Below are 27,693 nucleotides of genomic sequence, written 5' to 3' on the forward strand. Positions count from 1 at the left end.
CATTTTGAAGAGTGTGTTAGAGAATCAAGCCTCTGTGTCACTTTATATCTACATAGCAAGCTGTTCCTATTCATATTTTATTTTTGCCTCATGTGGATTTGCTGGAAGCATGTGCTCGGTTCCTGGGGAACACGTGGCATCAGGGTGCATGATAGGGAAAAAGGAAGCTGGTAAAGGCGGTGTGAGGCTTTGGGCAATCTTCAGTTTAGAGTCATGGGTGCTGCCATGTGAATTTTCCTTTAACACTGACGCCTAGTTCACATGGTGAAGCTTTTAGGGCCATTTTTGCCCTGATCTCCACCTTCTGACAATCTTAAGAATAGCCCCATTATCACATAAAGAGATATTCCTGCTGTGTTTGGTGTGCTAAGAGTGTTCTGGTCCGCTGTGAAGGATGTCATGACCTCTCCGATCTATGATATTCAAATCTATGATATTCAACACATAGGATTGTCTTGTCCTGATATTCCAGCATGTGGGGTGTTTTCCTGGAGGACAACCAAGATTGCGACCTGTTGAATATCACCATAGCTTCTTCCTTGTTGGCCGTATTTGTTTCATGAGATTTCCCGTCTAACATCTAAATGTTGGTGAGTGAAATCGGTTCGGGGGAGGCGTGTTGCTCCACACACCGTAGGACCAAACCTGCTGCAGCTAAGAGTTTTTATTACCAATTTTAAAATCTTGCCTCTTGAACCAGGCATAACCTAACGCTGCAGAAGACATACAGATTTTATTTCCTGATGTCTAATGCATCTTTCTAATGCAATGCACATTTAAACAAAGACCTAATGGTCCAAAAAATAACTTAAAGAGTGCAACAAAGTTAAGGTGTTAACCTTGGCAAGAATTTCCCAAGATTTTCTCCCAATTAAGCATCTGTGGGTCATTCTAGACAAACAAAGTCAGGTCTACTGTATGTATGACATAAGATACATCTTACAGAACCTAAAGTTTAAAGTTTATAAATACTACAGCTTAACCTCTGGGGTTCATGGGTCAGACCTCTGTTGCCAATTAGAGGGGGCGCCAGCAAACTCTTATCAGGTGGTCTTAATATTAGCCTGATAAGTGGATATTAGGTTGGCCTATTGCAGCTTTGTGTAAATCTCTATTTGAAAATTTAAATGCGGTGTTTTAAATGTTTGCTCATTTCATGCGTTTAGATTTAGCCAATTTATACGGTTGTGTCTCTAGATATTTAAGATCTCATTTAGATTCCTTTTTTATCATTGACTTCTCCGCAGGGAAAAACCCACTTACCTAACTGGCTTAGGACTGACCTTTTTAACCTCTGCAGTATTTTGGGCTCAGAGCTTCATGAAATGAGGAAGTAATAACAAGCATCACTTCCATTCTTTCCAAATGTTACACTCAGACCTTCCTGCCAGCTTTATGTCTCATCTTGAATGAATTATTTAACCCTTTTATTTGTAAGTTCAGAGCACACCGCGCACCGTTTAAAAATAACAAAGTCACTGCACAGATAATGCACATTTGATAAGGGAGAAGCTCTGTGTTGTCTGTGTGCACTTCATATTTCCATATATCCTGTGTTACACACTTGGAAACTGTTCTCTGTTTCTTGGTCAAGAAGTTTATGCATAATGTATTAGTTAATAAATTAGTTATTGTGAATGAAATGAAAGTTAACTTGAGCACATGCGAACGGTTGAAGAGACCAGATGATCCAGTTCTTTATCTGGCGTTTCATCATCACATGCCTTGTTGGCTTCTCCAAGAGCCTCTGCACATGGCAGCTAATCTCTCCACTGTACAGAAATATACATTTGAATTTCTAATTAATTCACTTGAGTCCAATTTTAGAGTAAAGGAGTACTGAAATACCAGCTGCAAGCACTACAGATGGTGTTTTATATTTGTTCCTGTTAAATTAGCTACAATGTTCAAAATGGGCTCAAGAGGAAATAAATTTTAGCTCTCTGCGTAATAACATGAGCAGAAAAAAAAACATGTTTTCCTTCTGTTTCCATTTGTCAGTAGACAAACTTAAATAAGGGGTCTGTGAGCTTGATCAAATCTAATCTTCTAAGTTTATTTTTATTTCCTGAAGCAATTTTTCCATCATTCATAAACCATCTAGCCACAGAGATCATACACTCAAAGAGGCATGATTTCTTATCACCGCATCACATGACGGGGGCGTGCTACAAGTTAAAATTATCTTCCGAAAGGGGAGAAAGAAACTTTTCTTGTACTGGCTGCACTGTGTGGAGAATTACTGGACGTGTAAACCATGCCTAGTTTCCAGGATGAAACCACCCCATGTTGCTGGAAAAGATGAAATTGAGCTTAGATATTGTATTTATATAGCAGAGCTACATAATTCTTCAATCCCCGTTACTTTGTTAGTTACACTCAGCTGCAGATATGCACACAAAACCATCAGAATTAAAGAACTTGTCTCAGTCCCAGTTTTTGCAGAGACTGATTACATCTAGAGAAAAAGATCAACTGCGAATAGATTGGATTGTTTTCAGAAACTGCTTTCACACTAAAATGTTCATGTAACAAATAAGGAAATGTAAAAATCAAATGCAAAAAAAAGAGAGTTTTTTGCTTTTTCTCTGCATTTCCTGGCAATAGAAGGCATTTTTAAGCTGTGCATATTTTTTGATCTTTTGATCTAAAACTACTACAACCATCATAGAATCTAGTTTGACACCAGTTTAAGTCTGCACACGTCGGTAAAAAACTATGAGAGATAAATAAAGCTCTTACGATCTCAGTTGCTGAGATTCACTGCTGTGAAATGTTTACTTCATCACAATATTGTGCATTGTCTTGTTGTCCACATGCTTGTCAGACAATGATGGAACGTACATCTAATAACTAGAATGGATTCCCATGTGTGGTAGTGAAACATCTGACTTTCAGCTCATTTCATTACAACAAATCGGAATCTGTTTCAGCTAGCTCACCCTGAACCAGCTAACTGAACTTGTAGCATGTTGAGGAACTCCAAAATAGTCGTAAAAACACGACTTTTAGATCAATTGGTCAATATAATTTTCCCTTAGGAGCAAATGTGTGCACACTTTGTTGTTTGTTTCCGTGTCAACCTCTTGCCCTGATCACCATCTGCAATTACATGGCAATAGGCAACAGATATAGATAGATAGATAGATAGATAGATAGATAGATAGATAGATAGATAGATAGATAGATAGATAGATAGATAGATAGATAGATAGATAGATAGATAGATAGATAGATAGATAGATAGATAGCATTTATTGTCATTGAACAGAATTCAACGAAATTTCCATTGCAGCTCCCGTGCAAAAGGTCAAATATATACAATAATAATATATTTTCATATGAAGCAGATATAAATGTATTTCCTTAAACAAATATGTTAGAATTTTTCTATCTTGAACTAATTATGATTTCCAGCAGAAGTAATGGACATAGATAAGAATATGACCATGTTGTGGTCATATTTTCTGCACAACTGTTGAACTTGAACTCTTAACTTTCAAGCTTCAGCCTACAAGCTAAGCAGCAAGTTTCACCCTCTGTATTCATTCAGCAAAATCAGAATGAGCTGCCTTTTTTAATTATTCTTTTCCTTTTTTGATGATTAGCACATTAAAACCTCATTAAACATATAATTTTGGCAAGCACACTAAATGTGAAGTGTAAGGGTACAAAGTACCATTATTACCTCCATACTAGTGTAACCAACTATACAGGAAGCACAAAAAAGCCCAGCCTTGTTGAATGTGCTTTGAAGTGTACCCCTCAGACTTTATACTAATGTTCAAGCTGAGTGTTTATTGGTTTTGGTTTGCTATAATGCTACTAATGCTAATGTTTATTGAAAAACTCTGAAACCAGACTTACTGAGAAACAACTTTTCTCTCAGTTATGATGTTCAAAAAGAAGAATTTACTATCACAGCAAGAGACAGATGAGGTACAACAAAGCTGCTGCTCAAACCAGGACAACAGGTCAAGGGTCGAGGGGGCATATCCTCATCCTCACCAAAGGGCAGCAAGCTGAGCATGAGGGCAGCTGACCTGAGAGATTGTAGCAAAGCTGGAACTCCTGAACTTTTGTCTTTTGCCAAATGTATTAAAAGTCAACAAGATGGACTTTCTTTCTTTGCAGAGGAAAAAGACTTTAATTTAATCTTTATCTTTAGTTAAATGGGTGGTAAATCAGTGGGCCAAATGTAATGTTGCAATTATTTGACTGGAGGAAGCCTGAAGCGGCAACCTTTCAGTAAACAAGAAACGTTGACTCCCAAAAGCCTCCACACCCCCATTAAAATATAAAAGGTTGAGATCATAGAAAATAATTTCAAACTCTTTCCACCTTTCCATCCATCCTTCATTATGACATGTACTCTGTTTAATTAATCAGAAAGAAAAGAATAAAAAATATATGCTGGGGGAAAACCCCAAAAGCTGGAATAACTGTGCACCCCCTGTTACGTGAAATTCACATTTTGGACATTTGTTTACTTTTTTACAGCCAAAGTGTTTATAAAAACCACCAAGTTTTTTTTTTGTTTTTTAATTAAGTCTGGAAAATGAGCCATTTCAAAACCCTCCCAAATGTTGAATCACAATCAACAGGCACTGTCACTTAGCAACTCAAGCAGAACTCCAAGCACAGCTCATACAGCGATCTACAATGGCAATGTACAACGGCTGCTGGAAAAGGCAAGTGTTTTGTTGGTGACTTGCCATCCAGAAACCTCTTCCTTTTTGATTGTGCAGGAGGCTCCACTTCTGCTCTTCAATAGTTATGCATCTGTTTGAGAGTGTAAGTGTTGAGTTGGGGCCAGCAGCAGCTTATTTAGATTTAAAGTGACAAGAGACTCTAAAACAACTTGTTCTGAAAGGAGCTCAAAACAGGCAGAACTGATCATCTAAGGATGAATTTGTGCAAAAAAATATAATGAACGTGTTTTATATATCCCATAGACTTAGATTAACATGTTCAAGGAAGAATAATAGATCATCTTTAAACCAAAACTACGCTGAAAAATATTTTGGCACTCAGCCCTATTGGGTAACCACCCCATACTTAATATTAGGACGACGTGATTAACTACAGCTACCAACCAAGCTAGTAGAGTCTTTGTACGCTGTACTCATTTTCTCAAAATATTGTAGTTGAATAACTCATCAGGTTTTACAGAGCTGAGGACAGTAAAGTCTTTCTAGATTATCTTCTGTACAGACATCGAACAGAGACCTTTCCTGAGTACGCCCACTCTGTTGCTGTATTGTTTTTCAACTGGGTCACACCTGACAATATTGACCAGGAAATATTGACCAGTTGAACTGTAAAACTTTGTCAGCACCTAATTTCTTCCTCTCCACACTCAGGTAAGCCCTGCCTCCAGCTTAATGCCAACTCGAATGAATGTGTGCCCTGTCTGGCCCAGTGGTATTTTGCCAGTCTAAAAGCCTCGCCTCCTTGGCCCCAGGGAGTCCAGCTTAAGCCCCAGACGTGAGAGTGGAAGTTCTGCCAGCACGCACTTCCACTTCTGGCCTCATTGTCTCTGTCACGACAGCAGGAATTTTTTTCTTTACGTTTTCAGCCATCAACCAAAGTGCTCTGAAAAATGGTTGTTTTAATGCAAAGCTTCTTTCAGAAAGATGTGCAGACGATAACTGATTTGGTTCCCATTATGGCAGCGTAGCCTTTTAGCTTCCTTATATCTAAGCTCAGGCTTTAAATTTGTACTCTGTCTTTTTTTTTTGTCAAACGGAGACAGTTGCAAGCTTACGTAACACTGAGAAGGATTAGTTCACATGTGCGTGACTTCTTTTCACTGACAAATTTAATGCCTTTTTAAGAATCTCATTCAGTTTTTAAATTAGTCTTTGCTTCCACAGAAGCTGTGTTTTTTTGTGTGTTTTTCAACTGCTTCTAGCCTCTCTGTAGACAACTCAACAAATGTAATTATCTGTAATGTGGTTTACGAGGATGACGACTGCAACCAAACAGACCCAGCCGAGTTATGAGCCGCGTTCTCTGGGATGCACAGCGACACAAACAGCCTTTTCTGCGAGTCTTTCCGAGCCGCGCAGAAAATTTAAGCGTTGTATCTCTGCGTGTTGCGGTGCCTCTGGCAAATATGAGTCTGTTTACATCCAACAGACTTATCTAATTAGTTTTCCCCTTTAAATATGAAATGTATGTCACCTGACATAGAAAAATGGGTTGTTTTTGTGCAAAGGTTTATGTGGGTTACTCCTCCTACTTGCAAAGTGCCGTTGCTATTTAGTCAGTAATCTAATCTGTAAAAAAACGAAACCGTTATTCTATTTTTAAATCGGTTTAAAGTCAAGCTAGGTTTAAACAAACACTAAAGTGGTCCGGTTTGTAAAAGATAAATCACATTTGATCTAATTTTTTGTTATTGAAGGAGTTTAACAATGACTTGATTCTGATTAAAATGAAAAAAGAAAAACAAGATGTTTGAACCACTCATGAATACACTGTTTATTACTATACATCTAAATTCAATTCACTCCAGATTTTGGATCTCGCAATTGCTTTGTTTCAGATAAAAACTTACCGTCGATGTCAGACTCACAAAGGATGAATCCATGGAGCATATATATTTAAATACAACCTATGATTCTGCTCGTACTTAAAAAAACCATACGATAGGGATGAGGTAAAGAGATGGTGTGTAACGACACCTGTAGATTCATTCGACCATGTTTACATTTATCCTACAATCAGTCATTCTGATGTTAAATATGGCAATAAATGGTCACATATTGGCCACTAGATTAAAAATACAACACATTTAATACAGATTAGCTCCTGACCTAAACCCAAAAGAGAAACTTTGGGTGTGCTTGCCACTAAAAGAAAGTGATGGTACCAAGTCCCTCTGGAAAATGAAATCAGCATCTCTCCGCTCAAGGAGGGATGAAGTGCTCTAAAGTTTCCTGTTTGATGGCTGGTTTAATGGCTGACTTCAGAAAACACGGTAGAACAACAACATGGCACCCCAGATTACCTCTCACTGTGGAAACGTCACACTAGACTTCAAGCATTGTGGATTCTGTGCCTCTTCCATTCTAGTCCAGACTCTGGGACGTTGATTTACAAATTAAATGAAAAATTTATTTCCACGTGAAAAGAAGACTTTGTCCGGTCTTCTTTCTACTAAGCCGAGGCAAGAGTGAGTTTGACACTAGTGACAGTTTTGTCACACGTGTCTTTGTGTGGTAGCTCTGTGAGGTCTGACTCAAGTCTCAGTCCACACTTTGTGAATTCGCCCCAACGAACGTCTCAGGTGTACTTGATAAATTTCAAGGCATTTTCAGAAGACCCTGGTTTTAAACAGCTTTTGATGGTTTTCTTGTTTCAAGTCATCACTTTCCTTTAGTAAGAGCATATGTCATTTTTGTGCCAAAAGATGATTTATCCAAATAATAAATCACTACTGTCAGAAAATGACGTAGGTCATTATTTTTAGAAAGGTGATGAAATACAGTTTTTCCTGGTTCCTTTTCCTTTTAATCTGCATTGACATCTTAATCATCTGAGGGGAAAAAATCCGGCTTTGAAAGAGAATATGATCAAGACTGTAGAATGTAGGCCTGCATGTTTTTTGTTGTTGTTTTTTTTTCAGTTTAGTTGAAAAATGATACTTTTCAACCTTCTGATCAGAAACTGTGAGGCAGTATATCTGACATTTATGCTAAGGCCTCTACATATTACACAGCAAATGACTATAACTTTTTTTAATTGCTGATTTTTGTGTTTTTGGACATTCATCTTTTAAGGTCTTTCCAAATATCATGTTGCAAAGCTTCAGTATTAATAGTAAATCTGTGGGTTAATTGGTTGAATTCATCGACCAATTAACCAATTCTTCTATTGCAAAGAAAAGAAGAAAGAAAGAAAAAAAAAACAGATTTTGCACTTGGATGTCAATTGTTCTAATGTTTTTCTGATCAAAAAGCATTACCACTTTCAGAGCTTTTACTTCACTGGCAGAATGCAGCAGGAGAATCTGGTTTATGTATTTTGAGATTCTCAGAAAACAGGGAACAAAGACTGAACAATTTAAATATGATTCAGTTAAGCTTCAAAGCGATTTGAGCTTTTCCACTTGAGTTAAATATGTGAAGAAGGCTGACAGTCGGGCAGCTGAGTGAAGTGCATCGAATAGGCAGCCCAGCAGTCGAGACAGTTCAGGACCTCATGTCCATCAGGTTGGATTATCTTTAAATGATGTTGCCTTTATTTCTTATGTCACCGTTAATCTCAGGTTGCGCACCAATTCCCCTGGAAATGGCATGGACGTTTTGTAAGTGGCAAAACATTCTCGCTTATGAAAACAGTGAATGATCCCGTTCAAGTAAATGCAACGTCTTTAAGGTGCAAAAAAAAAACAACATTGAGGAAAAAGAAAAAGTTGAGAAAAGCGGTGGAAATTAAGAAAATGCTAAAAAAAAACAAAAATAAAACAAAAGTGGAACAGAAAATAATCAGATTACAAAATGACATTTTTAAAAAAGAAAGTAGAAAACAACATTATTAATACTCTATAATGTATTCTAGTTGATAGGAGTTAAAGTGTTTCCTTCTTTCTACAAAGCTGAGGATATTGTGGCGCTGGAAAAAGGGGTATTTGTTATTTTTTGTAATATTTTTGCTGTGACTTTTACTCTCTTGCTGTCCAGAACTGTTCAAGATAAACTGCTAAACTAAAACAAATATTATTTAATCAATAAAACCTAAGACAAAAACTTAAAGAAAAGGTCCATGATGCTCCACTGGAGTCAGAGAATCAACATCAGCTAAAGTGTCACCCGAGTCACACAAGAAAAAAAGCAGTAGCAGTTCTCCCTGTAGTGGGCGTCCATTTTTGGGGTTCAGCTTTCTGCAGACTCGTCGTCTGCAGAAAGCTGCAACGTCTACTCAAAGGTGTGACCTAATTACTACACCATAGCTGGTTTAATAAGGTGGCCTTTCTATTTGCCATGCAGCTCACTGTGCATCAGCCAAGTGTAATTTCCTCAGACGTTATCATGATTAAATGAACCGATGAGGTGATGACACATGCAGCCGATGAGTTTAACGATTTAGTAGTATAGGGTAACATGGACTTTATCCTTTATCATGATATTTTGTGGTACTATTGTCATAAAAATAAAAGTGATAATATAGTTACTACTTCTTTTTAGGTAACTGTATGGCTGTGTCTGCATGACACAGCAATCAGCCCCATAAATACAAGTATTCAGTTTCTGCACAACGCTGTACATGACAACAGGAGAGTTTTACAGGAAGTGTATTTTTCACACACGTGGCGACACGGTTTCAGCTTCTTTGTGCCATGCTGGCATTAAAACATTGAGGTTTATAGAAGGGAAGAGTACTCAAAACAAACTGCGTGGAGTTCACTGTAGTCCCTTACGTAGATACTTCTGTTAACGCGATTCACTGCTGTCATGGTAACGCCAACTACTCACATCAACGTCAAAGAAATAGATTTCAAGGACAGGTTTGAGATCAGAATGAGCGCTATTAAAGATGTATTTAAATATTGCATTTAGTTGTGCAAAATCTGCACAGTAACATGAGTGAAGTGACATGAGATGGTTGCAGTTCTTCTCCCACTTCCACTAAACACTGCTCTCTTTTTTTTTTTTAAACAGCCTCAGGGCTCCAGAAATTCATCAGTTTTTTTCTTTCATTCATTCTGGATAATGACTTTATTTTATCCAAACTGCGTCCTCAAAAAGCAGCAGCTAATTTAGACTGATGTTAACGTTATCTGCTGGTTTATTTTTTAGAGTTCGCTGGAGGACACTGGCTGCACTTTGAGGCTTATGACTGATGATTTTGTTATTCCATTGCAACTTTCAGAGCTCTTAAACTTGTACAAATAGCAGCAGCGCCATTTTGCATGTCAGCCACACTGTAAACAGAGAAATTAACTTTACCTTGCTGAATGTATTGTGTATTTTTTTTGTTTTCCCTCTGCTTTGGTCTGATTTAAGCCACACAGTTTTGTGTTTCCCCATCAACCATCATCTTACCTGTTTTAATGCGCTACAGTCACAATGAAGGTGTGAAGATTTTCACACATGCAGGCATTGCCATGCCTACACATACAGACTGCTGGAGGTAATTGTTGATGCTGCCTATTCCTTATACCTTTCTTGCTATAAGTCAAAATTTTAATCATGATCTTGAGAGCTATCAGTTAATTTTCCCTTGAGTTGCTTCAGACTGTTTCTGTGTTTTAATTGTGGGATATTACAGTGTTGTGTCATCACTTTGTGTCCTCCATGCTGGCAAGCGCCGCAGGGTTTGATGATGCATGTCGGCCGATGTGGGATCTGCAAATGCATGACAAGCAGGCTCATGGATCAGTTTGGATGTGATACAATAAAACACGCAAACTTGTGACATTTTTACTCAGGCTCACAGGCTTGTTGGAGGAGACGATCAAAGCTGCTGCCCTTCCTGTATGTCTTCAGTACATCAGGTTTCTCTTCGTGGGCTCTGTGGCTCAGTGGCAGAATAGTCACTGAGCCACAGTGGGTTGAAGGTTTGATTCTGACTTCCTCCTGTCAGATGTCGCTGGGCACCTGGACAGGGAACTTAACCCCACAATGCCAACCAATCTGCTTAGCAGTGTATAAATGTGTGTGAATGTGTGAGTGGCTGTAGTGTAAAGTGCTTTGATTTGTAAGTTCTGTCCCTTTAAGTTGTTTTGTTAAAGAATGTCAAATGAGGAGGGGATGTGTGTGTGTGTGTGGGGGGGCCGGGGGGGGGGGGGGGGGGGGGGGGTGTTTGCGCTGCTGTTCTGGCACTCTGTTGTTCTGGGTTGGATTTGCTGATTGAACTCGGCTCTTGTGTCGTCTTCCTTTAGTCCTCCACTATTTGAATTGATAAAATGTATAAATTGATATGAGATTCCTCCAGATGATGAGTGTCTGTAAATTTCTGACCAGTACTGGGTTTATCCTTTCTTGCTGTTTGGCTTTTGCACATTTATATGAGCCACTGAAGCTTTCATTCAATTTTTATTTTAATAATTGTCCTAAATGGTAAAATGGACTGAACTTATAAAGCGCTTTTCCAATCATTTTGACCACTCAAAACGCTTTATATACTAGAGTCACATTCACCCCTACGCGCTCACGAACGCTCACACATTTATACACCGATACGCAGATCGGTAGGCAAATTGAGGGTAAGTGTCTTGCCCAGGGACACGTCGACACGTGGCAGGAGGAAGCTGGAATCAAACCTACAACCTTCCGATCACAAGACGTTTTAAATAGTTTTTGAATAATTGACTTGGTTTTTAGATAAACCAACCAAATCATAATCAGTAGCCTCCTTCTGGCCTCTTTTTACCAACAGCAAACATATAAAATATACAATGACATTCAAAGTTAGAAAGCTCTCTAACTTTGTTCGTACTGAAACCATCTGTGAGTCATTTTTCAACTTTATGATGATTTAAGTGACTATGGGTTGAAAAACAAAAACCTGTTTCTCACATCATTTTTCTTACATCTTACTCAGATTCAGGAGTATAAACTTCCACATGAGCTCCATTTGGTGAGGGAAATTGTGAAATGTTGTGTTTCTACTGGAGGCGGGAGCAGAGGGGGAGCACTAAGGATGGATTTAGTCCTAACGTAGAATGTAAAGGGAGCAGGATATGGGTGGCAGGAGATTTATGGGGCCCAGAGAGCACGGCTGAGGATTTAGGGTCTCGCACTGGGCATTCTCCATGGGACACTGAGAATGGTATGTGCTGGCCGGGCCATCTTCCCACATGTGTCCCACCACGCTGCTTCTTACTCTGCTGCTTTTCTGTTTTGTTTTTTTCTCTTTCGCACACAGCTTTTACGATCTCACTTGGATGTTGCCGCGTTCATCCAAATGCACAACTGGCCGCTCGCCTTCCTTGTGCAGCGCTCATCTGATTTGACAGAAACCTGTCAAATCCGAATGTAGCAACCAGACCCGAGTCACTTGAACCACCTGCCAGCAGTTCATTGATTCCCAAATTTCTTTCCAGTCCAGATGTCTCCTCATTGGAAGTGTTGATAATTTGAGCATATTGGTTATTGAAAGTATTTAAGCTATTTCCAAGTGTTAACCATGAGGAAAACTCATGGATTGACTTATTTTCTGTAGCCAGCAAAGACTGAAGAACTTTATCCTTAATAACAAACTAGTATTTCGAGTTCTTAAGCGTGATATTTGAATTCAAAGAATGGACGTCAGTGAAGGATAAATTGTTGTTATTTACACTTTAACAGTCCAGAAAAGCGTTAAGGCTGTGTTTTCATCTGCCGGTCCCTCTGGTTTTTTGCAATTCTGCGATTGCAGAAATTCACTCAAATCAACAGATATCCGCATTTTTCATGCCAATGTGTAATTGTATGCTTATTGTTAATTTTCTGCTGAAATGGTGAAAAATATTGGGTATAAAGCTGCAGTGTGCACATTTTATTTAAAAATTTATTTATTTTTTTACATATTTGTTGAAACTGTCACTATGTCGTGACAGCACGGTAACACATAATCTGTGCAAAAAACTGAGCTCCTCTGCCTCCTCCCAGTGCTCCCATTGCTAACTAGAAACAACCAATCAGAGTCAGGAGGCGGGACTTAACTCTTGTCAATCACTACCATGTGTGGCGCTGCACATAGCCTCCCCTACTTGTCCTTTTTAATCAGTCTTTTCACAGATTGTCTCATAGCAAACTGTCATGACATGGTGACAGCTTTAATAAATATGTGAAAAACATTCTTTATAAAAGTGACATACTGCAGCTTTAAGTGACTGCTGCATCCTCCATGCAGGCAGCAGTGCTACTGCTACCTCAGCCTTACTTAATGTCAGGTTGTAGTGTGTGACTGACATGACAGTTAACAAAATTTTAATTATTTAAGTTCTTTTCAATGACAAAAAAATGTTTGTGTGTCCAATCTGTTTGCGCGTTATTTTGTTCTTATTTCTGAAAGGGGTTGCGTGACGGAAAATATTGCAAAATATCTTACAAACATCACTAAAGTAGCGTCACAAAATCTGTGACATTTATTTTTAAAAAATCACACAAACAATCCTGGAAGAACTGATTTACTGACGTGAACACGGACGACATGAGGGAGTGAAACTTGTCCCTGCCGGACCCGCTGTGTGCTTAAGACTCCTAAATCAGACAGGAAACAAGATGATGTACCAAGAAAACACAGAGTATTGGACCCTTTCAAAGCTCTGGCTGTTTGTTTCAGTTTGTTCACAATTCAGTTTACGTCAGAAAAGGTGAAGGACAGTCAGGCAAACAAGATGGAGAAGGAATGAGGAATTCTTTGAAAACACAAGACGCAGGAAAGAATTCAATTGAAGAAAGATGAGGTTGACATTTGCTTTGTTTTCTGAGAAGCATCCTCTGAATAAAGTAGATGTTGGCTGTCAAGGGAACAGCTCTCCTTGTTTTTGAGAAAAACATCCCGACCACATCTGGACACCACTATGCAGCATGAGAGCGGTGAGCTGGATGTAAATAAAGGATTAAATTATGTGACTTTAAACCTTTTTTCATCATCTCCTGCTTGTCGGGAGGGACTTTAGATGCTTAGGTCACAGTCGCTTGGTTGTAAAAAATATGCTGGAGTTTTCTTCATCGGTCCAAACATGAGGAGATCAAGTGCGCTTGTTTGTACATTTCAACTTTCAAGGTGTGTCTCCTTTAAGTTCCCAGAATTCTTTGCCAAAGCACGCCACTTTAACGCCACCAGTTCTATTAACATCGGCTTTTGTTTTGATGAACCGGACGGTCCAGTTGGAGACGTTTTTAAATAAAGCCTCATGGGAGGTAACAATCCACTGATATGTCAACTCAGAAGAGAAAAACAAAAAGAAGGAAGGAAGGAACTGAAAGCAAAAAAAAAGCAAGTAATATCTCCAATCAATGCAGTAGTTCTTGACTTAACTGGACCTGAGCGAATCCCTCCTTCTGTCCCCATTTCTTCCACCTTCAGTTAGTGTAGAAAATCGGTTTTGATCGATGTTTCAGTTTGGGGAGTCTTTGTCTGAAACATTGAAATTTCAGGAAGAAATTAAGGGTTTTATTGCAGAATTTATCATAGGTAAAGAATTATTCAACTCAGATTATACCAGTGTTTTCAATTTTGAAAATGCCCAATGAAAAATGAAAAATTAAACAGTCCTTTAAATCATAAACGGTAAATGGACTGAACTTACATAGTCAAATCGAACGCAGATGCCAACATGCAAGGGCTAGTGTTTAGCGATATTGTCTTACAGAAGCTCATTTGTTTTCATCTGAAACAACCAAAGAAACTAATGTAGGGCACGACTTGCAGACTGTTTAATGTGGTGTCATTTCACCCTTTATCTAAATTTGACTCTGTATCAATGCCTGTTTTTGAGCAATAAATTAACTAAATGGGGGAAAACAGATTTAAATTTTTATAAAACTGTATTTTTTTTATCTCACATGTATTTGCTGCCACCATTTAACATGTGGGTGTCTGAGAATAGTCCCAACAGACTCTGATGATAAAGACAACAGAATATGTGTCATAAAGTTGTTGTAGATGGTGGAGAGCTCTGGGTAGTATGAATATAACTTACTTATGTGAAAGAAATGTTTCACAGTCGTTGCATTCATGCTGCTTAATTTTTTGTAGCAGGGCAATTAAATCTGCAGCATCACACTATGTTGGTCTGAGAGATGTATTAAAGTAAGAGAAGTTACATTTCTTACTATTTTTCTCAGAGTACTTCAAATGCTATCTGGCTGACTGGTCTTGCAGCAAATTTGTGCTCGGAGCATCATAAAAATATAAATGTACAAATTCATGCTGTTATTTTATGCGAGCGATATCATACAAGTCATTTCATTAAACCTAAAATGATCCACTTTCGGAGCAGAATTGAATAAGTCTTATCTGCAGTCTTCTCCAAACACAGGTAGGATCTAAAAATGCAAATCGTAAAGTTTGAATAACGGGCGGGGCGTTCGAGGTTCTGCTGCTACCTCCATGCAGATGAGCTGAGTGGATTTGTTGTTCGGTGCTCAAAGCTTTGAGAATCCTTTATTACCAGCTGTCAAAACGCATCGTTGGGATTGCTTCTTTGCACAGACACAGAGAAAAGACAATGAGGTCTGATGAATACGAGGAATACAAACAAAACAAAACTACTTTTACTGCCTCTGTTCAAGAGCATATAGATTCAAATGTGAAAATTGATATTTAAAAATGACGTAAGAAAAGCATTTGCACCTTTTCACATGTTGTCTGTTTTACTTTTTAGTTACACAGTTTTTGATATGTGACAAAAATAACTTGAATAAATGAACACAGTATGTTCAAAATAGAATTTATTTTATTAAGAGAAAAGAAAATATTCAAACCAACTGTGATTGAACACGTTGTTGGACAACTGAGCTAAATCTCAGAAGATACACCAGATGACTGTCTGGCATATGGAATAAGAGAAAAATCACTTTAGTTTCTGTCTCAAAATGTGATGTGGGTAAAAAAAATAAAGATTTAAATAAGCAAAACAGTATGCAATCTAAGAGTGCATCAATAACTCATCCGGGAGAACTGAAGAACCCAGAAAAACGTCTCGCCTCAGGTTGGCTTCATTACGTTCATCGCTCAACATTAAGAAGTTGACTGGGCAGAAATGGAAAAAAATGCAATAAAAGGCTTTCTTCACATTTGCCAAAAAGCATCTGATCTAAAAGACTTTTGGGAAACTGTTCTGCAGACTTTTGATACATAAGTGTGCCTTTTTAAAGGGTGTGAATCCTGTTCTATACAGTATAAAACTAACATGCAGAAAATCAGAAAATGGTGACAGTGCGACGGTGTGGGGTGGTTTGATGCTTCATGATCTGGGCGACTTGTCATAAACTGTTTCACTTCTGTGTTTTGTTCAGTAGTGACTGTGTTTCAGTATTTCTTTCTCTGGGAGAATGCATAAAAAAATATCATAAGGCCAAAATATCAGCTAGCTAAATCGTTCTTCGTACAGTTAAAGTTTGAAAGTCAGTTTCTTTTTTTTCACAGGCCGAGGTTGTTTCGGATTGCTTTTCTCCACTTATTAAATATTGCAGTTTGAAAACAGCTTCTTGTTTGTTTGTTTTTTCTCAGGTTGTGTTTAATATTAAGATTTGTTTGATGCTGACAAACCTCTGCAAGCAAAAGCTGAAGAAATCTGCATGCGGGTAAATAATTGTTCTCAGCAAAAGTTCCACTTGGCTGATGGCCAGTTGCTTTTGTTCTGTTAAACTGTGAAAGGAAATGAAAGCGCATCGATCTGAGCGCGACGGATTAAAACCTATTAAAACCGATCACAGCCTGATTGAATCATCCGGTTAAATTGACCAAAACAATACACAACAGACTGAAACAAACAAACAAAAAAACAACATTTCTTTTCTCTGGTATAAAGTACAGAAAGAGTAAAAAAAAAAAAAAAAGCTTTAGAGAGGAATAACATTAGAGTTTAGTGTCATTCGTCATACAGGGCACAGCGGCTTACCGAAGCAGAAACAACATAATTACGGCTCAGCTTAGTCCCATTACAGCCGCTGCTCGCATGTTTCTGTTACCTCCTACGTAGTCTCCACACTCTGCTTAATTATCTTCTCCTTGTCTCCCTGGGAAGGCTTGATTGATTTAAACAACAGAATTGGGAAGCGCTCAATGTGGGTAATGCGTTTACTCCGTAACACTACCCCATACCCACGGGTGACCAGTGTCACGTTAACAGTAATCAACAACAGCTTACATTTTACATAAATTTCATTACTGGTCATTTGATCATTTAAGGTCAAAGCTTTAAAAGGATCCGGAGTCGCACGCTCACTCAACTTCTCTTGGCTCGTCTTACTAATGTTTTTTTTTTTTTTTCTCAGGATAATCGTGCAGTTTTGTGCACTTTGATGAAAGTGTGTGAGTGGAGAAGAGAAAGGCACGGTCTCATGGCAGACGCATTGGTACGGTCTGGGAAGGAAGAGGGGAAGCTGTTCAGTTTAATATTGCAGAGATGATTATAGATGAGACTAAGTGTAAAAGAAAAAAAAAATCAGCTGACTACTATGTGTCATTAGAGAGAGCAGATTCATGCCAGATAAATGCGGGACAAAGAGCAAGGTTGTATAGGACAAAACCAAGCATGGGAATCTGGATGTCTAGTATATATGTCTATTTCTTTAAAGCAACACTGCTAGCAATTAAAGGGGACCTTTTATGCAAAATTCACGTTTTTATACTTCCAGGAGGGTTTCAGCTGCTTCTAAACACAATCCAAGCACTTAAAAAAAACACGCAGATGCTTTTTTTGGCATTATGTTAACGCAGATTTTGGTGTCTGGAAAATGAGCCGATTCAAAAACGACTGCGTCGCCCAGCAACCCAAGCTGAGCTCCAGCACGTTTGGTCAGCTGGTTTTACCGTTGTTTGCGCTGTACAATGGCTGCTGAAAGAGATAAGTGTTTTTATTGCTGACTTACCATCCAGAAACCACTTGGTGCATTCTTATTGTGCAGGAGGCTCCACATCTCCTGCACAGCCTTTTTCATGTGTGAGTGTAAAGGTTGAGTTGGTGGGCGTGGCCTGCTGCAGTTTGTTTGAATTTAAAGAGACAAGAGCCCCTAAAAGGAAAGGAGCTTAACTGACCAGACTAAAATGTCATCATCTATGAATGATTTTGTGTAAAAAGTGTAATTAATATGTTTTGTATCATCTATGTACTGTTCAAGGAAGCAGTATATAAACCTATAAATGTGTATTCACCTCCAATGACAACTCAATAAATGTAAAGACACGTCTTAATAAAATAATATGGGTACCAGTTTGATTTACATGACGGGATCCCGTGAAGTCTTTCTTTATGGCACCTTTGCAATAGAGTGACTTCCTGCTTTTTGCTGCTAAAAACCTAAAGCTTTAGTAGCATGTGTTTGCAGTAGTTATGCTAATAAACACATGCATGAGGTCTGAAATTCCTCAGCTTCACCCTTTCACTGGTGAGCTACATTTATTTACAATCATAGTGAGTGTAATCTATGAAAGCGCTGTTTACACAGACTCAATCAGAATACTGCTTGAGTCTGTTTTTCCTTGACTCTACATTACTTAGTAGCATCTTCTATATCAAGTACTTCTTCTCATGTGCAGACATTATTTTTTTGGTCATGCAGAGAGGAGAATTAAACATTCAGGGTATGTTTACATCTTTTTCTTTTTAAATAAAAATGGAGACGTGCGAAGGGAGGACTCTGCATCTCTCACTTTATTGGGATGTAAAAAAGGAAACATGTTTCGATTTGTGTTTGTTCACTTGCTGTCTACACCATCTTTCAGGTCTTTCCCAGTGGGGAAGATTTTAGTTTTTAAATGGAAAACACACATTTATGATTTGCAGGATTCATTATTTTTTTACACTCATATTTTAAGTGCAGTTTTTCCATTTGAAAAAAAAAAGTTTGGTTTGCTTACAAATATGCCTCTAACACAAGTATCTTCTGTTTAAGCTGTTTACATTCTGCTCCCGTTGCTCAAGCATTCCTGATTAAAACTTGAAATCTTTGTGCGGCCAAAAGAAGGCAGTCAAGCTGATTTTCTATTGGCTGGAACTGCTGGCTTTGCAAAATTACGTCTTCGTCTCAAGAGAGGGCAAAGAAAATCAGTGAGCAGAGAAACCAGAGTTTGTCCTACAAGAAGTTAAAAGGCAGTGTCAAATTACATTTCATTCTTACTGATTCATTTTGACAAATTTGATATCAAAAGGAGGAGAAACCAAACTATGATCAAACACAAACGCGGCTGAAAAGGTCTTGGCTGAAGCTATTCTTATTTCTTTTTTAAAAAAATAGATCCTGTAGACAAAATGTGCAAAGACAGTAAAAAGTGATTTTGCTAGTTTGCATAGTAACAAATAAACTACATTTTTTGATAGAGTGAAACGAAAACAACCTTTTATAATTTAATTACCACTTTTGAAATTATGAGACTTATTCTTTTCTTCAGCAAACATTTTATTAGAAAAATTGTCCAAGAAGAGACTGGAAGAGCCTTTCAAGTTAAACTTAGAAATCTAACTCTTATTTCTTGAAAGACAAATTCCTGCATCATGCATAAAAAACAACAACAACAAAAATAATTAAAAGAAATGATCAGTAGTAAATAGCAGTGTGAAACATCTTGTGATTTAAGTGATGATCTCTTTTTTAGGTCTTTGCACATACTGTAACCAGTTCACACATGTTTCACCAGCAAGTTTGGCACATTTTGACACTTTAGTGTCATAATGGGACAAAACCTGAATTAGGGCAAAAGTTCAGGTCAAAGTGTCCTCTGATGATTGTACAAGCTGTAACGTGAGACTTATTCTTGGAAACATGCAGTAGAGCGAGACCAGGATTATTTTACTGTCCCTTTAAAAAAAACATGCGGGTGTGTGTGTGTGTATGTAGGCGTGCGCGGACAAATTAAAAAATGCAAATGAGCGTCTACACACAGTTTGTTAAAGGAAATAACTGCAGGCAATGGAGAGTTATTAGTGGCTCCCAGATGCACACAAAGTGTACAGTACGTAATGTGTGGTAATTTACATAGTGCACTCGTTGCTCTGAATATCGCAAAGGAAAACAAATGAGCCACGCCGAGTAACTTGGTCACACAACAATTATCAGACATTCTTATTTTTATCACTCGCTTATTTGTGTCTCTCTCTCTTCTTCGCTCCTCACACAGAAGGTTATGGCTTCGGAGTCTTTTCTGTGGCGTTGCGACGTTTGAGTTGAAATCTCAGGTAGATTACTATAATAATCACTGGAGTTCACTGTGAGGTCTCGGAGTAAAACTATGGCAAATAAAGTGAATACTTAATGGGGGTTTAACACAAGGTCACAAGAACAGATGAGACAGAGTTTTTAAGGGCAGTGAGTCATTATGGCAAGATGCGAAAAAGCACTAAACTTGAGCTTCGAGAATGAAATCTGCTGCAAATTTGGAGAATTTTGTGTTAGGCTTTTTGACTACAAAAACTATCCCTCAAAGCTCTAAAGTGCACCAAGATTAAGGTAAGCTTCCAGATCCCAAGATACCGCCGGGGGTATAAATTAAAGATCAGGAAAAATGCTTTCAGGATTTAATGTCCGGCTTTCAGCCCCAGCTTCCTCTGCACTGAATATAAATATGATGGCATATTATAGTCAGATATCGTCATGCCGTGACGTTGTGTTATCTGTGATTGTGTGTGTGCATAATGTTAAACCTGCCTGTGCGGTCGATTAGGTTATCAGTTTGAGACAGTTATATGTCGTTCTCCGCCTGCCGTCCTTTGCTGTGTATTCTGGTTGCATGAAAACAGACACACTAACTCGGTGGCCTGTTGCATAACCCATACATGCATCTATATATTAACATGAACACGTTAACCTCTTTATGCAGACTTATCTGGCCAAATCAATTGCTTCTGCAACTACGTGTGTCATGAGAATTGGGATATAGGTTTTCATCTCCAAAAGGTTTTTACTGTGGCTGCTGTGCGATTTCATATTTTCAAACTAAATGTGTTTCCAGTCCTTGAGAAATATTTATTGTAATATTCAGAAACTGGAGTAAAACATTCAACAATAAAAAAGATGAGACTGTACGCTTAAAGAGGATTAAAAGAGCTCATGGTATTTTCACTGCTTGTGCAAACACTACAGTATGAAGCCTTTGCCTATTACCTTTTCACACTGAGACTGCAATTTGTCCTTGGCTACCGCAGAAGCTAACGTCCACGCTCGTCCTTACTTCCACTCCTTGGGAAACAGCACCAACGAAAACAAATGCCACTCATGAATTGGCTCATTTGCAAACACCAGCCAACAGCACTGAGTCAACGTGATGCGGCTTCTCAAGATTTATAGTCCTTCAAATGCAAAAGTATGCACAAATGGGTAATTTATTCATGAATAAGAATTATATTCCACAGAAAAATATCCAAACTGGTTAATCCACTGCAATACAAAATTGTGACTAAATCCCTCATACATTATCTTTACTTACATTTGAAGGTTGTTAAGGTTGTTAAAAACCTTAATTAATAGGGTTTAATTAAGGTTTTACATTTTTTAAATAATAATTAAAAAATATTTTTTTATTAAAATAATTTAAAAAACTGATTTTTAAAAAATTATTATACCAAAGAGCAAACTTTTTTATGGACTGACATGCACTAATGATTTTTGCATAGAAATGTTTGTATTTTCAAAAGAGGTGTGTTCATGGCATTTATCCTTTATCCTTTCTAACATAATGAACATTATATACATGTTTTCAACTATTATACAAATTATTTCAAGTTGTTCTTATAGTCCCTCGATTTTCTTCCTGACACCTGCAGAGATCTTCTGGAAATTGAGGGCAAAAGTATCTTCACATAGAGAAGAGCTTAACAAAACGCTAACAATGTGATAGTAAGTACCGCAATTAGTGTTATTGTCGCGTTTCTTTCAGCTCATGACACAAATAAACAACAGTGGCTCAATTTGAAGCACTGCTGTATTTACAATGGGAGTTAATATTTAAGTATTTCCACTTAAAAAAATACTCAGTCCACTGTAGGGAACCCCGTCAGCAAAGCAGAGGGAGTGGCAGGCATGGCTCATAATCTCAGCCGCTGCAGCTTAGCGGATAAGAACAGATTATTATTGTTATTGTTATTTTTGCTGTTGCGAACAAATCTATGGAAAGAGCAAAACCAACAATGTTTAGTTTGTCTTTCAAACCTGTCATATTTTGAAGCTTATCTTTCGTAATCCTCCTAAATCCTCTTGTTCAGCATGTAAAGTTCTAAAAATATGGGAAAGGTAATCCAGTGATGGATTTTATATACATGAAAAAGTTTTTTTTTTTTTTTATTTAGAAATGCTGAATGGAAACAAATTAGTGACTAAATCGTTTCATGCATTTTAAGATTCTAAGATTCAAAGATTCTAATTTATTGTGAAAAAAAGCAAATACATTTCTCAGAATATTTATTCCTGCCTATCTAATCCCTTTGGTTTTGTTGTATTTAGTCCCAAAACAACTTATGGTCCTACTTTGCGCTCGTTTGCTGGAATCCACATAGGAATCCAATGTGTTCATAGCAAAAGAGGATTACAACTGTAGCATCAAATCCCAGCAATTTGTTTTATTGTTTGTTCTGTAGTCCTTTTAAAAAAAAAAAAAAAAAAAAAAAGGAATGCTCTAATCTGTACAGCATGACAGGCTATTGATGTTTTGCTCAGATTCCTGTGAGAAGCCCGGACTCGGCGCTACACGGGATCCTCTGCGTCTGAAGCAAAAACCGACTGGAACAGAATGGAATTTGAAACGTTTTAGCCAAAAATGTTTCCATGCTCAAGGTGTTTTTTGCAGAAACGTTTCAGATTTCGTTTTGTTCTCCAACTGCGTGGGCGAAGACGGTCAACCGGTGCCACATGATCCCAGCCTGGAAAAAAAAAAAAAAAAAAAAAAAAGCAAACATGATTAAAGGAGAGTGCCTTGCAAAAGTGTTTGTGTTGTGTGAATCTATTTGCATTTTGTTATGTGAAAAACTCAACTTTGGAGTTTTGTAATGATATTAGATGAAAATAGTGAAAAATTGTAAATTGGAAGATGAGAGCGTTATGATTTTCAACAATTTTTACAATTTACTGTCTTAAAAGTGTGCCACACATTTCATTAGCAACCTCATGCCACCTTGAAATTTTAACCCATTCTTTTATTTTATTTTTTTGCAAAATGCCTGAAGCTCAGTCAGATTAGATGGAAATTGTGTGTAAACATTAATTTTCAAGAATTGCCTTAGATTCTTCAAAAATTTTTTCATACTTTGATATAAACCCTGGCTTTGCACCCATCTTCCCACTAACTATGCCAAGCTGCAGTTTCCGCTTTCCTGCTAAAGAAAAGAACCTGCTCAGCATTATGCTGCCACTGCCGTGTTTCATTGTGAGGATGGTGTGTTCAGGGTAAAGTGTTGTTCTATGTTGTTCAGCTAACCAGACTCTGATGTAGAGCCTCAGTCATGCATCTGAGTAGAGCGTTCTGCTACATTTCGTTTCCCCAGCAGGGCTCCTGGCAGTAGTGGTAAGTTAAAACAGGACGTCTCCACTATGTGTTTCTTTTTTCCACTCTTCCATAACAACCAGATTTGTGGAGGGGCTTCTAGCTGTCAGACTAACAGAGCCTCCAACCTGGACGCCTGCAGTCACAATGGGCCTCTTGGCAATTTTATTGATTAATGCTCTACTTGACGGCCCCGCTAAGTTTGTAGTTGTGCCAAATATTTTCTTTGTGGATGATAAACTGAAAAGTATTTCTTGTTCGTTTTAAATATTGGAATGTCATTTTAATGCCTAACCAAGCTTCTCCACGTCACTCTCACTGACCTGTCTGTCTGCTGTGGTTCTCCATGATGCTATTTGTTCGCTAATGTTCTCTAACGATGTTTTTTTCAAAGTGGAGGCCGCTGCCCCCTGAGGGCCGTCAGGAGGCACTGCAGGGCCCTTAGAAAATTTATTTGTTTATTTCGAACATAATAAAAGCATAAAATCAGTATAAATTATAAAGTTGAAGGGAAAATAAACAGTAATACAAAACTAAAACAACAGAATCTACTAACTCTTTAAATCATGCATTTTTAATTCTATATTTTTTAAAGAAAATATATATGTTTTTGATTTATTAAAAAAATGTAAGTTAAAATAATCTACGTTTATTGAAATCTTATTTGCAATGTTCGCCATAAGCATGATTGTATTTGCAGTATAATTTGAAAACCATTCATCAATTTCCTTCCACTTCACAGATGTGCACCACTTTGCATCGATCTGTCACATAATATCATAATAAAGTATTTTGAATTATGTGGTGGTAATACAACAAAATATGCATACATTTTTTAAAAAGTACAAATACTTCTTCTAGGTACTGCAAGTATTTTGAATTATGTGGTGGTAATACAACAAAATATGCATACATTTTTTAAAAAGTACAAATACTTCTTCTAGGTACTGCACAGTGTCTGTTATGATGAACCAATCGTTGCACGGCATGAGCTGATGTTTTTAAAAACTCTGTTTTGAATTATTGACAAGAGATCCTGTGTATGTACTGTAGACCATTAGTGACAGCGCTGCATCACATTATGGATTGCTCATTCTCTGAAAAGCTGTGCACTGACCTGAAATGAGTTGGGGTGTAAATTGTGCTCATGGGCATCTTTATTTTTCTAAAGGCAGACATGGAACAGCATGTGTTTGACATTGATGCTGCGAAATGTTAGGCCATAAACGTCTAGCTCCAGCCACCTCCACCACACTCTCAGAAAATAAATCCTCTCTATTTTTTATTTTTTTTTGTATGCGTGTGTGTGTTCAGGCCGTGGGGTGAAATAGGGCCGAGCCTGCCTCATGTGGGATTCCTCTGTCTTCTGGTCCCCACCAACCCCCATCTTCCCAGCATCGGTGGGATGTCCCAGGTGTGTCTCCTCTTGGCCTTGCTTACGCTCTCCAGCTGCACTAAGGTACAGTGTTACTAATACCCTCCCTGTCTTTCACACATAAAATTAAACACAACTTTAATCCCTCCCTAATCCACTCATCCTTGGGTACCGCTGAGTGAGACTGAGACGCCGTAGAGAAGAGGCTGTTGTGTTGCTGAAGCCTCACGAAGCCTCTCCGTTGCAGGTGTCCTTTGCTAACTCTCTGGAGCTTGTGAAGGAGAAGTGGAGCAACTACAAGGACAATTGCACAAGCCAGATCAATTCCACGCCCCCTGCCACAGGTGAGCGATTGAACTTCATGAAGGTAAATTAAATGTCTGACTTACATCCATTCAAAGCAACAATTAAGTGTTGTTATGTGTGGGCGTGTGTGTGTGTGTGTTACAGGGTTGGTGTGTAACAGAACCTTTGATTTGTATGCCTGCTGGCCTGATGGACGTCCAGGTACTACTGTAAATGTCTCCTGCCCAACATTCCTGCCATGGCATCGAAAAGGTCAGTAAGACCGGTAAAAGAAAAAAAGGAGGTAATTCACAGTAAAACTGCATGACATAGCAAGAACAAAAATGTTGGCACTTGTATAAGAATGAGTTTGTTTTTTTTAAAACCTTGCTACCACCATATTGTGTGTGCAGGATGAGAGAAACTGCAATGTTATAACTTTCAGTGGTTGCTATAGAGAAATTGGCCTCTATGTCAGAAGAACAGAAATTCATGGGTTACTAATGGCAGGTCGACTTTATAAGTTATTGTCTAAAACATAAATTCACCGAGGTATTTTCAGGTGCTAAACACGAGCAAACCTGAGTTTGAGTCGTCTTCTTGTTCAGGAACCAGAAGCTAAGGCGGATCTTTTAAGACAAATTCACAGAGTTAAAAGATTCCCATTCAAACCAGGAATTATACAAATATTTAGGGATTTTTTAAAAAAAACATTTATGCAAATTGCAGCCAGAGCAAATAGCTTTGTATTTAAAAAAAAAAGAGAGTTGCATTAGATTTAATAGAATTTATAGCATCTGCTGAAAGTTGATTTTGTACAATCTGTCAGGATGCAACTAATTTGGGTAAAAAAACAACAACAACAACAAAACATTTATTTATTGATGTTTTATCCCCTACCCCGCTCCATTAATTAAACACAGTTAAATCAAACGTTATAATTTCCAAAATGCTCTCAGTATCAGATTATGCTGCTGCTTAAAAATTTATCTTTGTTGCTTTGGTCAATTTGAACAACTGATACTTGTGTTAATGTTCTTCTACAAGATTAAATCAAAGACAATATTTGAACCTTCAACTGGAGATTATCGAGCAACGTCCAGCGAATCATTACATTGCCTCATGCAAACGTTCTAATCCGTCGCCTGAATGTCTTCCTTCCATGTTTAGCTGTAATGAGTTTTGCCTACATACTTTACGTTTTCTGTCCAAACCAAAGTCCAGAACATCAGGAAAAACATCCCAATGTTTTTGAACTGTTTAAAATAGTAAAAATAATAACTATTGTTTTTATTTGGGAGTGCCATGGCTTCTTAAATTTCTAAAAAAGAGAAACAGGATAATTCATGCTGCCTAGAGCTCTTACAAAAGAACTTTGAGTTGTGATTGTTGCCAAAGGTGCATCTACTAAATATTGACTTTAAAGGTGGGTGAAACTTTTTTTGCAATCGCTCTTTGTATGGTACATATTTTTATTTAATTGTCATTATTTTGTAGTTGTTAGTTTTCATTTGTTTTTTTATTATTTTTTTTTTGTTTTTCCATGTAAAATTTCATCATGATTGATATATAAAAGCAATAAATAGGTCAAAATATCCAAGGTGGTGAAAACGTTTTCTAGACGATATAAATGTTGTTAGTAGATGATTTTATTTGCCATGCCATCTGCCTCTTTTCAACTCTTGGTACAGATTCTTGTACTGTAATAAAATGCTCATCATTGAACTTTCAGACACGTAATTATGACCCGAGCTTTTTTCCGTTAATTAAAATTAAACTCTAAAGATAATTTTCCCTCTGTTATCACATTGTGTTGGTGCTACAGCTTGTTAAATTGAACTCACTCTCTGGGGTAAAATTTCTAACTGCGCAGTGCTGCTGTTTTCTCATTATCGCTGCACCGCTCATAGCGGTTGAATTATGTCGAGATAAGCCAAAGTCAGCGTCTGTGTGGTGCGCTTGTTTACAAAGTTGCAACTAGAAATTTCAATTGTGGAAGCACATCTTCGGCCTTTAAAGAGGAATGTTTTTGGGTTTTTTTCCTAACAGCTAAAAGGCTTTTACTATTATTGACATTCAGTACAGAATAATAGCTTTGAAAAGATCTCGATTTATATGAACACTCATGAAGAGAAAGGTTAACTGGGCCTTTACATCACAGGATTAGGACTCTTCCTAACCAACAAAACACCAGTACATTTAAGGTCTTTCTTTTGTTCAAAATAATAATAAAAGTCTTATAGCAGTTTTTTTTTTCAAATGTGCATTTACAAGGCGTTTTAGTCTGAAGCCGTCAGAACTGATTGACATCAGCTTCTTTGAAAATCACATCAAGGATGCAGCGCTCATCCAGTGCCTTTGATACTGTGGATTCAATGGAGGAGAAGGATTCACTACAAAAACCGAGCTCTTCCTGTGCCCTTGCAATTTAATCAAATGAAAGAAAAAAAAAGTGAATGAATGAAGTGAAACCTGCCATTTGTTGGATGAGAGATAAATTAAATGGATTTTACCAGAGTTTAAACCCTGAAGGTCAGATCCGTCTTGGTCTCCCACCAAATAATAGGAAATCGTGTGATACGCTTTACTCTATCAAAGCAGTGTGATTTTGCAATTAAATCATAAGTCATTTTTACATTTATGTTACTGAAGTCGAGAGAGACTCTTAGCATTAATGATGATAGCAGTGAAAAACTGAACAAACTGTAATAATAAACTTTTTTATAGGAATTCAGCACAGCAAAGACGGACTTTGTTGCTCCTATCTTGGTTTAGAGGGTTTGTTTGTGACCAAAGAGTCAACAAAAAAATAGTCATGCAACAAATCTGCACTCCATCACGAAACATCGACTGTAAATACATTCCACTGAAAATCCACAGTGTTTGAACCGACC

The 27,693-nt window shown here is 37.7% G+C and overlaps 1 protein-coding gene across 2 annotated transcripts in view; it reads left to right on the forward strand.

Annotated features, from left to right (window-relative positions):
• The window catches only part of gcgrb (glucagon receptor b), a 61,118-nt gene that overhangs the window by 19,548 nt on the left and 13,877 nt on the right, over positions 1–27,693 (forward strand). Inside the window, exons 2-4 of one of the 2 annotated variants that reach the window (XM_032563796.1) lie at positions 24,454–24,598; positions 24,762–24,858; positions 24,965–25,072. In XM_032563796.1, the coding sequence (XP_032419687.1) occupies positions 24,545–24,598; positions 24,762–24,858; positions 24,965–25,072 (259 nt within the window). In that variant the 5' untranslated portion in view covers positions 24,454–24,544. Of the gene's footprint in view, positions 1–24,453; positions 24,599–24,761; positions 24,859–24,964; positions 25,073–27,693 lie in introns of those variants that run through there. The other variant, XM_032563798.1, reaches the window with a different exon arrangement.

The sequence above is a fragment of the Xiphophorus hellerii genome, chromosome 5 (genome assembly GCF_003331165.1).
Source record: "Xiphophorus hellerii strain 12219 chromosome 5, Xiphophorus_hellerii-4.1, whole genome shotgun sequence".
Lineage (NCBI taxonomy): Eukaryota > Metazoa > Chordata > Actinopteri > Cyprinodontiformes > Poeciliidae > Xiphophorus > Xiphophorus hellerii.